Below are 15,452 nucleotides of genomic sequence, written 5' to 3'. Positions count from 1 at the left end.
GCCGCGAACCAGCCGGGGTAGCCAGCCTGTGCCAAGACCCCAGAGCGACGCCGCAGGGAGGGGGCTGGCCCTCCCCACGTGGACAGGCTCCCCTCTGGGGGCGTGGCCGCCGGCGCGGGGCCGGCCAATGAGCGCCGCCGCCTGGCTCCTCCGGCCCGCCCGCAGGGGTGTCTGGGGCTGCGTCATCCGGGGGCGGGGCTCCTGGGCGGCGCGAGGTGCGGCGGGTCACGCGGGGCGCGGCGCCGGCTATAAGTAGAGGCCGGCGGCGTGCGCTGCCAGAGCGATGGCTGCCGGCGCGCACTGCGTGCTTTCCTTTCTCGGCTGCTGAGGCACCCGCGGCTGCTTCCAGGGTGGGTCGCCAGCCCCGCCGAGCGAGCCCCAGAGCCTCCTCCCCAGGCCGTGTGCTCGCCGGCAGCAGGTGCGTGCGTCCGTGGCTCTAGCCGGCCGCCGCAGCCTGGACCTCGTCTCCCGCTCGGCGCCTCGTTTCCTTTGGTGAGTGGTGGCGCCACCTTGGAAAGGCTCTTTCTTCTCCCCGGGGCGCGGCGCGCACGCGGCGGCGCCGGGGCGGGGAGGGGGGTGGGGGTTCGGCTGGGCCGGTGCCGGCGGCGCGGTGGGGCTCTGCGTTTTCGTCTTTACCCGCCTTCCTCCCCCACCCCGCCCGCCCGCGGGCCTTTTTGGCGGTCCCCGGGAGGCGCGCGCGGGAACGGCCCTTTTCCGGCTTCCGCGGGGAGGGCGCGCGCGGGCCGGCTGCGCGGGGGCCGTGCTGGGCGCGCGCGGGCCGAGGTGGTCCCCGGCGCCACGTGCCCGCCGCCCGGTGTGTCTTGCTCGGGGCGGGGGCCGGCGGGTCGCAGGCGGCGGGCGCGGCCGGGCCCCCCCCCCTCCCCCGGTCCCGGTGGGCAGTCGCGGGCCGCGGGACCAGCCCCACGAGGGCGCGCTGCTATTGTTATCCCCCCACCCCCTTCCAGGATGAACTTGCGTCCTTTCTCTTCTCCGCCATGGAATTCTGCTCCGTGCTTCTAGCCCTCCAGAGCCAAAGAAACCCCAGACAACAGATGCCCATACGCAGCGTATAGCAGTAACTCCCCAGCTCGGTTTCTGTGCCGTAGTTTACAGTATTTAATTTTATATAATATATATTATTTATTATAGCATTTTTGATACCTCATATTCTGTTTACACATCTCGAAAACCGCTCAGTAATTTTCTGATTAATTAAAGAACCACTACCCTAGAGAATGGCATCTACGGTGGCAACGGTCATTGCCACTGCTATTGCTGCTACTGCTGCATCCGGTCCATTGGTGGACTACCTATGGATGCTCATCCTGGGCTTCATTATTGCGTTCGTGCTGGCATTCTCCGTGGGAGCCAATGATGTAGCAAATTCGTTTGGTACAGCCGTGGGATCGGGTGTAGTGACCCTGAAGCAAGCCTGCATCCTAGCTAGTATCTTCGAGACCGTGGGCTCGGTCCTGCTGGGGGCCAAAGTGAGCGAAACTATCCGGAAGGGCTTGATTGACGTGGAGATGTACAACTCGACCCAAGAGCTGCTGATGGCCGGCTCTGTCAGTGCGATGTTTGGTGAGTTCTTTCTTCCTACTGTCCTCTTAGTGGTGGGTGAGCAAATTCCTATCATGGGTAGTTCCATTCTTGTGCTCTACTTTCAGATTATTATTACCTTCAGAAATATGCACTGCGCACATCATGGAATTTTTGCCATGTACTTAATAAAACTTGACGTGTTTCAGGTTCTGCTGTGTGGCAACTAGTGGCTTCGTTTTTGAAGCTTCCCATATCTGGAACTCATTGTATCGTTGGTGCAACCATTGGTTTCTCCCTGGTGGCGAAGGGGCAGGAGGGTGTCAAGTGGTCTGAACTGATAAAAATTGGTAGGTATAATTCTAAACGGCTTTTTATTCTTCTTGTTGTGTTACCGTGGCGTCGTGTATGGGAGAATATGGTGTAAAATTGGAGGGTGGGACTAAAGTTTTGAAAAGGGAGGACTAAAATTTAAAGTGTATTTTGGTACCTGATTTCCGTTAGTTGACATATTTTTCTTAATGTGTTCTATCCCAGTGCTGTCTTGGTTCGTCTCACCGCTGCTTTCTGGTATTATGTCTGGAATTTTATTCTTCCTCGTTCGTGCATTCATCCTCCGTAAGGTAATCTTTCTCTACCCCTGTGACCTGTAATAGGTCATATTCAGTGGTATTCAAACCGGTAGCATTTTTGCAGATGTGATTGGTGTGTAGGAGTATGGCCTTGGAAAGTTAGAAAAATCCTTTGTTTTGTATACCTCTTGTATGGTGAGTTCTCTGAAAGAAGCAAGTTTTCAATACCAAAGAAGGCATTTGGAAAAGGAAAATTGAATGAACCCTCTGGTGTGCCAAGAAATTGGAGAGACTGAGAGTGGAAAAAATTAAGGAAATGTATTTGGAGTGGCTTTGTTTAGCTGTGTGCAGATTACTGCTTTAAACCACCATCGCATGCAGGCCAGTTTGAATCGTAAGCTTGGGGTTCAACAAATCACAGTGTCCCTGCTGCCAGTTAAAATGGAGTAGTTTGGGTTCCTGCATAGTTATTTCTGTAGTGTTGATCATTGAAACCAGTTTATAAGCTTTGTGGTGGGGACCCTACCTCTCACAGTGACTTGACTCTGATATCTCAGAATAGCTAAAAAGGAACCAGTAAAGGTAATTTTTGTTTTGTTTTTCTTGGCAAAAAAAAAAAAAAAAAAAAATCCAGACAGCCATTTACTTTCCTGTCCATTTGAAAATCCCTTTTGAGGGACCTGATAGCATTTCTTTTACCAAGAAGTCTGATGCTGGCTCCAAAATAAATGTAGACAACAAGGGATGTTGTCGTTGGACTGAGTTACAGTAAGAATAAATGCGTTTTTCTCAGGAAACAAAGTTGTCCTTTTCCTGAAGTGAATGGCTCTTAACGGTCCATTGTAAGTTCTTAAAAAATGCTTCTAAACTGAAGAAATCTGAGTGAAGGGAGAGAGGTAGCTTAATCCCAAGGGGTAAGAATGTATTCAGAGCCGTTTATTTGGTCTAGTTCTACGCTTCTCTAGGGAAGGATTTGTACTTTTCTATAGAAATTCTATGACTGGTAAAGTGACTCGCTAATCACTATTTACCATGGCTTGAGTCTGGCAAAAGATAGCAGTGTAATACTTTGAAAGCTTGAAACCTCTATAGCTTGGTATAATTTGAAAGTAAACAGTTCGTTGATCTTAACGGACTCAGGGTTTGGCATTGTCTTATTTAGCAAGCAGGTAATGATTAGCAGCTACCCTCTACAGCTGTAGAATATGATAATCTGATGCTTCAGTTTGAGGCTCGCTTAGTCAGGGATCAGAGCTCTTTGTGTTTTCAGAGCCGTATAGCTTGCTCCTTACCAGAGAAGCAGGAGAATTACTAGGACCCCCTGTTATGGACTCCTGCTCATAAAGGTTTACACTGGGTCTTTGTTGATTATTGACAGAGTGTTCTGATTTTGGAGAGGCTTTGTGTGTCTCAAGCCAAAACAAACTTATTTTCTGGAGGAGAAATGGTCATGCTCTCAGGTGCAAAGTGGGATTTTCAGGTGCCCAGACCTCTTATTTGGACAATACATGCCAGGTATTTTTACCCTCAGTTATTGAGAGCTTAAGTTAGATATATCATTAATTTCTTAAACTGTATATTCCTCGTGGGGTATGAGGATGGGCGTGATCAAGAATGATTGGAATAGGGACTTCCCTGAAGGTCCAGTGCATAAGACTCCGCACTCCCCAGTTCAGGGGGCCCAGGTTTGATCCCCGGTTGGGGAACTAGATACTGCATGTGTGCCGCCACTAAAAGATCCTGCATGCTGCTGCAGCTGAGACTCGGCGCAGCCATAAATAAATAAATAAATAAACAAATAAACAAATTTTCAAAAAAGAATGATTGGAATAGTGTTTAAAACTATTCCATGTGGACTTTGAGACTCTCCACTCCCCCCCACCCCAGCAGCAGGCACATACTCTTGTATCTAATCTACCAATTATAGATGAATGTTTAGGTGATGAGGCTGAATATTTTTGGTTACTATTAGATTTTAAATATCAAGGAAACATCTTTAGACTGGTAACCTTTGGTCCTGGCTGTTGAAATCTAAATATTTGACCATTAAGATACTTTACAACTAAACATTCTGTTTTGGAAATTAACATTAAAAGTGCTTTTAAAAATTTTTGATTTTCTGAATGTTCCAAGGGTGTTGGTCAGTCTAGTAGGAAAAAGCAGAGCGCTAGTTAACGATGGGGGCAGTAAACAAGGAATAGGGGAAAGGGAGTTTTCCTGAGTGTTTAAATTCTAGTCGAAGAAAATGGGTCTTTCATCATTTTCCCTTGTGTCAGGAATCACATCAAATGTATCTCGGGAATCTTTTCAAACTCAGGAACTTTTTTCTTTACTTTGCTGAAACGTCCACTATATAAGAAACAAGCTCTTCTGGTTGAAAATGGGTTATGAAGACCCCCTTTCCCATCCCACGTAACTGGGTGGTGAGGTATTTATTTACTTTTAGGTAAGGTTTTAAATGTTAGGTGAGTCATATGGTGGTAAACATTTCATAAAATGTTAGCCCTCATTACCTCCAGGGGGCATGGCTGAGAGGAGTTTGGAGGTAGCAAAAGGGAGAAAGAGAAGCCCCCACAAATGTCTAGAACCCTTATGGATTTTGGTTTGGGGAGGGTAGTCTTAGGTTCTTTGGAGAATTTCTTAAAACCACAGATAGTTCTTAGAAGAAAAATGTAAATACACCTCAGGTTCATAACCTTACTGACTACCCTTGGGGTGGGACCACATTGTTGAGTTACTCAGGGATGCTTAGGTTTTATCGGCTGTTTTGGTTTTGGCCAATTCTCTCTTTGTAGCATTCTTCTAGGCTATGGATGGGGGAGCTAATGTTGAGTGGTTTTAATGAGGGCTCATCTCTGCTGATTTGGAATGGCACCTCCACTTGTTGTTTCCTTGATCTTAAGCCATTAACTCGCTCTTCTGATGTATTGATTCTTTTCCTTGTCTCTTCCTCCCCAAGATTTTCCACTGGATTGTGATTCAAGATAGTATTTAACCTTTAGGCTGACAACATCTTTTAAAGTTTAGCCTTCGCGTGTATTCAGATCTGTGCTCTTGTTTTTAACTCCTGTTTTCAGTCATACTGGCCTTCATGCTGTTTCTCAGACAATTGAAGTGTTTGCCTCAGGGTCTTTGTACTTGTTGATCTCTCTGGGATATTCTGCCCTCCAGATAGCCTGCTCTCTGACTGCTCTTTCTCTACCACTGGGTGTGTACACAGTTGATGTAACACATTTGTGTCTTTGCTCTACTGATAGTCTTTGGACTATCTCCACCCCTCCCACCCACCCCCCCCACAAGAATTAAAGTGTGCCCCTCCTTCCATCACTGCCTCCTTCCCCTTCTCTTCCTTCATAGCATTATTCTGTACTAGAATGTAAAGGTCAGTTCTGTGAGAGCAGGCACTTTGTCTCATTCACTCCCATATTTTAGTGCCTGGAATAGTGCTTGGCACAGTCTGTTAAATGAAGAGGTGACGTAGTATATGATTGATTTTTATCTTAGCACTTTGGTAAATCATTAGTTGTGGCATATTTATTAAATGTCTAGATAAGATGGTTGCTGACATACTCTGCTACATGTTTTATTTTTAAGAAGTCATTGCAGGTATGAAGTCAGGTAAGCAATGTAATATCTCATAGTCTGTTTCTTGACCTCTTACAGATGTATAGTACATCTTCAGGTATGTGCTCAGATTAATATCTGGATGTGAGGTGACTTAGAGCACTGGGGATTGAAACTGATTACTCAGAATATCACCAGTGGCTAGTAATAGGCAGCCTTAAGAATAACAGCAACAAAAACCTAACCAACCCCCAAACATAAAACCTAACATGGGACTATCCTGGTGGTGCAGTGGGTAAGGCTCTGAGCTTCCAACGCAGGGGGCCCAGGTTTGATCCCTGGTCAGGGAACTAGATCCTTCATAAATGCCGCAACTGAGTTTTTGCATGTCACAACTGAGGAGCACGTGTGCCGCAACTAAGAGGCCCACCTGCCACAACTAAGACCGGGTGCAACCAAATAAATAAAATATTAAAACACAAACTTAAATTCAGATGAATGTAGAAGATGAGATCGGCCTTGGTAGGGGGACTTCCAGGAGCAAATGTAGGAAAGACCGTTTGGCTTTGGAAACTACTCTGGAGAGAGAGTTATTGGCACTGTAATTCCTGAAGCTGCCCTTTGATAAGGTGGAAACAGGTTAACTTTTTACAGCTTTTAAGATCTTGATCTTAGCGATAATGATATTTTACAGGCAGATCCAGTTCCTAATGGGTTGCGAGCTTTGCCAGTGTTCTATGCCTGCACAGTTGGAATCAACCTATTTTCCATCATGTACACTGGAGCACCTTGTAAGTACCTATCAGAATATTTAAATGTGAATTTAAAGTTGTTTCTAAAACTTGCATTAAATGCCCAATTTACCCCTTTTTGTTTACAGGGCTGAAATCTCCTAGAAGGTGGCTGGCCTGCACCCATTTCAGAAGGCTGCAGGCTAGTGTATGCTGAGTTAACCTAGATAGTTTTTCAACCAAAGAGACCTGCTCAGATTCTAAATCACTACAGACCTTTACTCTTTAGTCTTCACAGGATCCACCGATAATTTGGTCTTCTCCCTCCCTCTCTCCTATCTATGCTAAAAATATTGGAATTGATGTTAACCTCGACTACTGAAGAGTCATTAGTTATACTGGTCCTCGATTATCAGTCATTTAGGACTGGTTTGCTGGATATTCTCATTTTTCTCTCCTAAGTGGAGCTATTTTTGTCTCTAAGTACTAAATTTACTCCCCTGAATCTGCTTGAATGAGAAGAGTTGGGATGTTTAACACCTGTCCTAAGTGCACTTGGAAGAAGAATTCATGCAGCTGAGAGGAAAAATATTTGTGAGACTATAAAGATTGAAATGTTGAATACTTTTATGTTGGGACAAAGGCAAAGCATGGATTAAATTATAATACATGTTTAATTTAGCAATTGAAAAAGATTGATAATCTGTAACTTGTCAGACAGGACAGTACATGCTGTGGTCAGTCAGTTTTGCTGTCTAGGGTCATTTGGCCTGATGGCCTTTGACTCGTCAAGTCACTGGAAGAAAGATATTGTCCTTTGGGCCCAGGACACATGTACTTACAGAGAGGGAGGGGGAGAGAGGGAAAGGTAACTGGAATAGTATCACAAAGCTACTTAACCTTCCTGTGTGCTATGCACTCACATTTGCAAACATTCTTTTTAACTTTTTAAAATGTTCATTTTGGCCCACCAAATTGATTTCATTTCTGACTAATGGATTGTAACTTGCATTGTAAATCTCACCAAAGTAGTAAGTCACTGACCAAAAATGGAGTTATTAGCTAAGTATTTTTAACCTTGTCTTTATTCTTAGAATAATCAGGAAAGAAATTGGGCAACTTTATGAGAATATTGATCTGATTTAGGAGATACCAGACTCCTTAACAAATGGCGCAGGCAAGGAAAGCTTGCATGCTGCATTTCCATTCTGTTTTAAATTAGCTTCTTCATGTTAAACTAAAAAAGTCTCCATGAAGCTCTAAGCACTGATGTAGCAGCAAAGCTCATAGTTCAGTGAAATTTGGAGACTTGAGTTTTCAGTCATCTTTGAAAAGAGAACTTGGATATTTTTGTCCTGTCCTTTGGTGGATCATTTACAAGAAAAACCAGTCTCATTTCCCCTTTTTGACTTGGAACATAGTCAAATTTAAATTGTGATAGAGAGATTGATTAAATTTCATGTATATTTTAGTTTGTGTGACTAACTACATGATTAGAATTGATAGCAGGAATGAAAATGGAAAGATTTAGTCATTACAGAACTTTGGTTTTGAAGGGGCCTCGATTTATATCTGGTTTTTAAATATTAATCATTTTAAAGAGCAAAGTTTCCATTTTAAAAGTAATTCCTAATAAACAAAACAACCACAAGTAACTAAGCTATTCTTGAATAACCACAGATCATTATAGCATCTTTTATTTTAGGCTTAAATAGTGTTCTCTAGTGTTTGCTTCTGTCATTAATATAGGCTAGTGGCTTGGAGCCTGTTGGCATTTAAGTGATAACCAGATGACTAGTTAATGATCCCTGAGGCACGTGACAAGTAGGCAAGTCTGTTTAAGACGTGGCTTGTTAGTACAATTACCACAATACTATTTTCCTTTTGTGAAAGACAGCTCTTTGAACTGCTCTTATCATTTGATACATAATGTCCCAGTTTTCTGTATCTTAGTTTGATAATGTGTCCTAAGAGAGAATCTTGCTGTAAAGGATTTTGCTAGTACAATGCATGTGATAACTTCCACAGAGAACTAATTATATCAGTATGAGAAACGTAATGGTTGGGAAACTTTCCTTTTTTAACGTTAAAATATACGTGCAAACGTAACGTGTGGCCACTCCCATCTGGAGGCTGGGCAGTGGAACACTTCCATTTTCTTCGTTGCGAGTTGCACATCCTTGGTGTAGTAATCCTTACCATCTTCTAAAGCATAGAAAGGAAAAAGCCTACTATGTGAAGGAGCTTGGAAGATTTCAGCAGGTGTTTAAAGTGGGCCAGACTGGTGTGGGTTTCAGATGCTATGGGATTTTTCTCCCAAATTTGTGTAGCCCATTAGCACAGTAAATCCTGTGGACCTAAGGCTGGCAGCAGTTGTAAAGGGTGATGGGCTGGCTTTGGGAACCCCAGAGTCCCCAGAGGAGGGTTTACACGTTATTACAGGGGGGCAGTCGCCCTGGGGTTTTCAAGATGCACCATTTTATCTCCTAGTGCTGGGCTTTGACAAACTTCCTCTGTGGGGTACCATCCTCATCTCGGTGGGATGTGCAGTTTTCTGTGCCCTTATCGTCTGGTTCTTTGTATGTCCCAGGATGAAGAGAAAAATTGAACGTAAGTAACACATTGTAGCAGAAAATTTTAACTAGTAATATTGTGCTTGCTTCTTTTTGTTTGGCCATCTGTAAAAATCCACTACTTGGATAGATTGGTAAAGCCAGAAAATTTGCATGGAGATTTGGGAATATAGGTTTATTGTCCAAACTGTGTTCTTTTTAGTTGACTTAAAATGACCTGAGACCTAGTCATAAGGCGTGTTTGACCTTATTTGGGCCGCCAGACAAGCTAGGTACTTAATCTGATTTTTCTTTTTTTACTATACATCGATCACTTGTCAGTGACATGCTAGATAAATACAGAGAAGTTGTAGTCTACATTAATTGAGAAGGATGAGGATACCTTAATGAAAAATAAAAGGTAGGTATGAAATACTTTCACAGGAAATGTTTACCAGAACTAATAACTTCATATTCAGATATTCAGAGCTATGCTAATATATTCTCCGACTTTAGATTGTGTTAGTTCTCAGAATTGGAGCACAGATTCAAGAGGTAAACGTTTTCAAGTGTCAGGAAGGAATCATTTAGACCATTACTATACATAGTATTTCAGTATAATCAAATAGGAAATAAGTTTTGGTTAGTATAAGTCTTAATTAAGCCTTACATTCCTTTCCTTACTACTTGAGCTCTGCCCTTTGCATCTGCAAATGCTCAGGCAGTGATTTAAGTTTGCTCTTTGAAGCAGCGGAGGGCTGCGCAGACTGCAGTGGCCCCAGAGGAGTGCTGCGTCAGGCAGCTGCACTGAGGAGCCTCCGAGAGGCTCTGCGCTAGGCTGGCGGCTTTCAGGACTTCGTGACCTCGATTCTCCCTCCATCTGGCAGACGATGAGACAGGTCGCCCCAATGTTTTATGTCCTGGTCTGTGGCTTGACTGGGATGCCTGAATGAACATGAAACAGATTGGGCATTAGTACAAAGGCAGAAAACATTCCTACCTGGTCATGGAATCTAGAACCATAAGGCACATCTCTTTGTTTTCTAGAGGTGGAAATTCAAGTCATCTTTAGTTCTCTGTGTTGAGCTGTGTCATTTTGCTTGAACTCATGGATTGGAATTTGGGGCCATTTTTTAAACTAGATGCAGTCAGGATTTTCAATTATCTGTCAGCGCCATGCTAGGGCTACTTTCCAGGACAGAAGGGGTCAGTACGAGGCTCAGAATGGTTTTTACATTTGTGGAAGATTATATAAAGAACAAGAACTTACAAGAATTTACAGAGTCCCATAGAGCCTAAAGGAGGTTACTGTCTGACCCTTCACTGGAAAAGTTTGCAGCCCCTGGTTATAGGGTGTTCTGCATTTGCATTGCTAGTTTCTTCCCAAGTGAGAAATAAGAGATGGCAAATAAAGCAGACAGGAAAATTTTCCTGAATTTTCACTGAAGTTTACATGTGGTCTTATTTTGAGATGGATTTTTTTAGTAAATTTATTTACTTATTTATTGGATTTATTTTTTTATTGGCTGCATTGGATCTTTGTTGCTGCACATGGGCTTTCTCTAGTTGCTGCAAGCGGGGGCTACTCTTCATTGTGCGTGGGCTCCTCATTGCGGTGGCGTCTCTTGTGGAGCACGGGCTCTAGGCGCGTGGGCTTCAGTAGTGGCGGCACACAGGCTCAATGGTTGTGGCTCACAGGCTCTAGATAGAGCACAGGCTCAATGGTTGTGGCACATGGGCTTAGTTGCTCCGCAGCATGTGGTATCTTCCTGGGGCAGGGCTCGAACCCGTGTCCCCTGCATTGGCAGGCGGATTCTTAACCACTGTGCCACCTAGGAAATCCCGAGATGGATTTTTTTTTTTGAGATGAGGGAAAGTGGAAATGTGGAGCAAGTTACTTTGATCAAAACCAAACAAAAACATCCTTCTTTTCTAGGAGAAATCAAATCTAGTCCTTCTGAAAGCCCCTTAATGGAAAAAAAGAATAGCTTGAAGGAAGACCATGAAGAAACAAAGTTGTCTCTCAGTGATATTGAAACCAGGAATCCCATGTCGGAGGTAGGGTCGGCCACTGTGCCCTTCCGGGCTGCGGTGGAGGAGAGAACGGTCTCGTTCAAACTTGGAGACTTGGAGGAAGCTCCGGAGCGAGAGAGGCTTCCCAGCGTGGACCTGAAAGAGGAAACCAGCATAGACGGCACCATGAATGGTGAGTGGACTCTTCCTCAGGTGGGGGAAGGTGAGTTTCCTTTGTTACCGGTACTGCCGAGAGGCTCACTGTTGGGGCCTGTTGCCCTTGGCATTGAGTGTTACCTTTTGGTCTTGGCCAGGTGCAGTGCAGTTGCCTAATGGGAACCTTGTTCAGTTCAATCAAGCTGTCAGTAACCAGATAAACTCCAGTGGCCACTATCAGTATCACACCGTACATAAAGATTCCGGCTTGTACAAAGAGCTGCTTCATAAGTTACATCTTGCCAAGGTGGGAGACTGCATGGGAGACTCTGGCGACAAACCCTTGAGGCGCAATAACAGCTATACTTCCTACACCATGGCGATTTGTGGCATGCCTCTGGATTCATTCCGTGCCAAAGAAGGTGAACAGAAGGGTGAAGAGATGGAGAAGCTAACATGGCCTAACGGAGACAGCAAGAAGCGAATTCGAATGGACAGCTACACCAGTTACTGCAATGCCGTGTCTGATATTCACTCGGCATCCGAGATCGACATGAGTGTCAAGGCAGAGATGGGTCTGGGTGACAGAAAAGGAAGCACCAGTTCTCTAGAAGAATGGTGTGACCAGGACAAACCGGAAGTGTCTCTCCTCTTCCAGTTCCTGCAGATCCTCACAGCCTGCTTTGGGTCATTTGCCCATGGTGGCAATGACGTCAGGTCAGTCAATTATGATTCTTTGCATTGCTTGTTCTATTTATACCACCTAATCCTTTTATAAGGCTCTGCTTGTGGCCTTGGTACTCAGACCACCCGTGGGACACTGAATAATGCAGATAGGATGAGGTAATAGTAATTATTGACTTAAAAAAACAGGAAGAAAAACTTTTTTTTCAGAGAGATTACAAAGAATGTTTATCTCTTCGTGTAGGTGATAAACACATATCTTTCACAGAGAAGCTTTTTGTCGCGATGGGAGCCAGTTCTTTGGTAGAATCTCTGTCACCTACAGTGCATTTGTAGGTGCTTAATCCTAGTTCTGTGGTTTCTCAGCTGTTCACTGGAACCCCACATTTGCTGTAGGTGGACCTGTAGAAAGACAGGCCACCCGATGTGTGGCATTGCCCTCTGAGAAGAGCTCTTATTTTCTTCTGTTGTGTATGTTGGGGTACCAGTTATTTCCTCTGAAAGGAAGACCAGTTTGCTAACGAAAGCTTTGCTTTAGAAAACTTAGTCATTTAACAGATAGGATCTTGCCAAGTTTTAGTTTTGCCTGAAAAATCATCTTTGCCCTCTTTTTCTCTTTCAGCAATGCCATCGGTCCTCTGGTTGCTTTGTATCTGGTTTATGACACAGGAGATGTTTCTTCAAAAGTAGCAACACCAATATGGCTTCTGCTCTATGGTGGTGTTGGTATCTGTATTGGTCTGTGGGTTTGGGGAAGGAGAGTTATCCAGACCATGGGGAAAGATCTGACACCAATCACACCCTCTAGGTAAGTTAGTAAAGCAGGTTTTAGGTTAATAATCATTTTCTTAAGATATGTAATACTGTGCAGTGCTACTACATAAAGGAACCAAGTCTGAGTTCCTGGTGTTTTTCTCTTTGTGAACCTTTTAGATTTTACTTATTGTTTTGCCCTTAAACATAATTTATCTGTTCAACTCCAGTGGACTCATTTATTCATTTATTTATTTATTTATTTATTGGCTCTGTTGGGTCTTCGTTGCTGCGCGTGGGTTTTCTCTAGTAGCGGAGAGCAGGGCTACTCTCCATTGTGGTGTGCGGGCTTCTCGTTGCAGTGGCTTCCAGTGGACTCTTAACAAAATAACTTCTGAGAAGGGTGTGTGTGCTGAGACCTACTTGCTGTGTGTATTTGGCTTTTATCTGTGTCTTTACAGAGCCAACACTGATGCTTACTAGATTCTTCAAAGTAAAAGTGCAAGCTTTAATAATGGGCTTCCAGAAAACCTTAAAACCTCAAATGTTGTAAAAGAGAGGAGGAATCTCATGGCTTGATATAAAGTAGGTTTCAGGAGTTAGAGCAAACTAAAGATGTCGGTGGAGTTCTGTCACCGGGTAGAGCACAACAGGATTGTTGTGGTGCTGGCTTACCAACATTTAAATTCCATTCTTGACAAGTGATCTGTTTGTATCCACAGCGGTTTCAGCATTGAGCTGGCATCCGCCCTCACTGTAGTAATTGCATCGAATATTGGCCTTCCCATCAGTACAACACATTGTAAAGTAAGTGTGATGTAAAGGTGTCTTTTGTATGGTTTTAGTAGATATGTTACAGAGGTGTTTTTTTGTTCTTTTTTTCCTCCTCCTTTGATAATTTGGTTTTATGCTGTGGGAGGCTTGAGGAGTTCACAAGTTTAGCACAAGTGACTGTAAGAATGTAAATACACATTGTGCAGTTTCTTGTGTCTATTACTTTTATTTAATCAGGTAATATATTTTCTCCCCAAATGATGCAAAAGCCCTTTTATATAGAGGTAGCAAGTCCGTGAGGCTTGTTGGACTGTTGAAGGGAGCTTTATTTAAAGCAAGCATATATTCAGAGCCTCTCAGGATTGAAGTACAGAGAAACTTATTGAATCCTAAGGTTGCTTGATGACCATGTGATAGCTATAGGGAAAGGAAGAAACCGGCTTCCTCAAGGGAATTTAAGTTGGTTCATCATGGAGTCTTTGCGTTATTCTTTTTCTTCTAGAGAGATCTAAAGGTGATTGGCTATTAGCCTCCTTCTAGAATCTTTGGGAAACCTAAAACTTAAAAGAATCTATTATTAAAGCAGTTTTTATTAATTTTAAATATAGTTCATTAAATTCTAGCAGCTCAGAAGGGAAAAGGGAGTTTTCTTTCCTAATTGTATTTTGCCCCAATTAGCACAGATTCAGTGATTGGATTTTATATTACGTTCATCTTGTTAGAAACCAGCTTTCACAGATCAGTCCAGCAGTCTGGGGCTCCTTACCTACATAGAGTCCCCTATGTCTGTTTAGCAAAATACCACGGGCACTTGAGTAACCAGTTTCCCTGATTGACTTCTCCCGTAGGTGGGCTCTGTTGTATCGGTTGGCTGGCTGCGATCCAAAAAGGCTGTTGACTGGCGACTCTTCCGCAACATTTTCATGGCCTGGTTTGTCACGGTTCCCATTTCTGGCGTCATCAGTGCTGCCATCATGGCAGTCTTCAAATACGTCATCCTCAGAGTGTGAAGCTGTGCGAGATGAAAATTGGGCTGTGTCAGTGTTGGGGGCCACCTTACACATTCCTGCTCCTTTGAAGAGTGATAACAGTGTTACAGAAGACTGACAAGTCTCTCTGAAGTTTGGGAGCTGTGGGAGGGAAGCGTTACTTGTGCTATAATTACTTTTGTGCTAAGTATGACTTGTCTCAAAATTAGCTATGTAAAGTAGCCAGGTTTCCACTGGTTCCTGCCAAGGTCCCTTCTCCTTCTGCGCTGTGAATTCCTGTATATATTTCTCTACTTTTCGTTATCTGGCTTCAATTCCATTATGTTTTAATGTTGTCTCTGAAGATAACTTGTGATTTTTTTTTTTTTTTTTTAAACAACCATCCAGAGCCGTTTGACCGAGTATGCTCTGCTTTGTTTGGTTTCACCAGCTTCTGCCCTAACACGCACAGGGACTTACCAACAAACACTGTAACCAGAGCTTCCCTTGTAGCCTCTTAGAGAAATAGTCATTTGTACCCTGCCCTCCTGTTGGTAGTGGCAGGTTCTGTTGGCATATGTGGGAACTTCTTATAATAGGGACAAGGTTCTTTGGACACAGTGAAAATTTAAGTAGTAACTTCTTTGCAAGCAGTTCATTGACTTTTACTGCTAAGAAGAAATAGGAAGAAAAATCCTTCTGGCAGTCTTGGTTATTTCTTTAAGATTTCTGGCAGTGTGGGATGGATGAATGGCAGTGGAATATGAACTTTGGGTGAGTTAAATGGGCCAGCCTTCCATGTTCATCTGTCTACCTCTTAACAATAAAAAAGCCTACCATTTTTAGAAAACGTGTCTCATTGGTTTTGTTTATATATTGGAAGCATCTGGGCTCCTGATCAGTTAGCCTTATGCCATTCTTAGAAGAATGTGATATCTTAAGTGAGAACTGCCCTCTAGCTCAAAGTTCCCCACTCCTCCCTGGTACAGCTCTTGTGATCCCAGGATATCCATGACATTCCTCCATGGGGACAATTCTAACAGTTTGGCATGTTTTACCAGCACATCCTAGACATTTCATGTTAGCACATACCTACTCGTCTTTAACAGCCACAAAGTTTTCCTGCTTGAATCGATTATTTTGTTT

General features: G+C 43.7%; 1 protein-coding gene across 1 annotated transcript; it reads left to right on the top strand.

The window, feature by feature from the left end:
* The first annotated feature begins 292 nt into the window (after window positions 1-292).
* Window positions 293-15,226, top strand: SLC20A1 (solute carrier family 20 member 1). The gene is made up of 11 exons (XM_057741979.1): window positions 293-492; window positions 966-1,581; window positions 1,749-1,889; window positions 2,077-2,162; window positions 6,370-6,466; window positions 8,897-9,016; window positions 10,895-11,164; window positions 11,286-11,844; window positions 12,434-12,619; window positions 13,287-13,371; window positions 14,187-15,226. The coding sequence occupies exons 2-11, from the start codon at window positions 1,236-1,238 to the stop codon at window positions 14,346-14,348; spliced, it is 2,052 nt and encodes a 683-aa protein (XP_057597962.1). The 5' UTR covers window positions 293-492; window positions 966-1,235; the 3' UTR covers window positions 14,349-15,226.
* Window positions 15,227-15,452: the final 226 nt, after the last annotated feature.

The sequence above is a fragment of the Hippopotamus amphibius genome, chromosome 7 (genome assembly GCF_030028045.1).
Source record: "Hippopotamus amphibius kiboko isolate mHipAmp2 chromosome 7, mHipAmp2.hap2, whole genome shotgun sequence".
NCBI classification, from domain to species: domain Eukaryota; kingdom Metazoa; phylum Chordata; class Mammalia; order Artiodactyla; family Hippopotamidae; genus Hippopotamus; species Hippopotamus amphibius.
This window is presented reverse-complemented; position numbering and strand designations above follow the sequence as displayed.

What these genes read in the sequence shown, in the direction of transcription:
- SLC20A1 (XM_057741979.1), top strand. Translation starts at nt 1,236, where the DNA reads ATGGCATCTACGGTGGCAACGGTCATTGCCACTGCTATTGCTGCTACT. An exon ending in CATGGTGGCAATGACGTCAG is followed by an intron (nt 11,845 to 12,433) that starts GTCAGTCAATTA and finishes TTTCTCTTTCAG; the next exon opens with CAATGCCATCGGTCCTCTGG. An exon ending in ACACCAATCACACCCTCTAG is followed by an intron (nt 12,620 to 13,286) that starts GTAAGTTAGTAA and finishes TTGTATCCACAG; the next exon opens with CGGTTTCAGCATTGAGCTGG.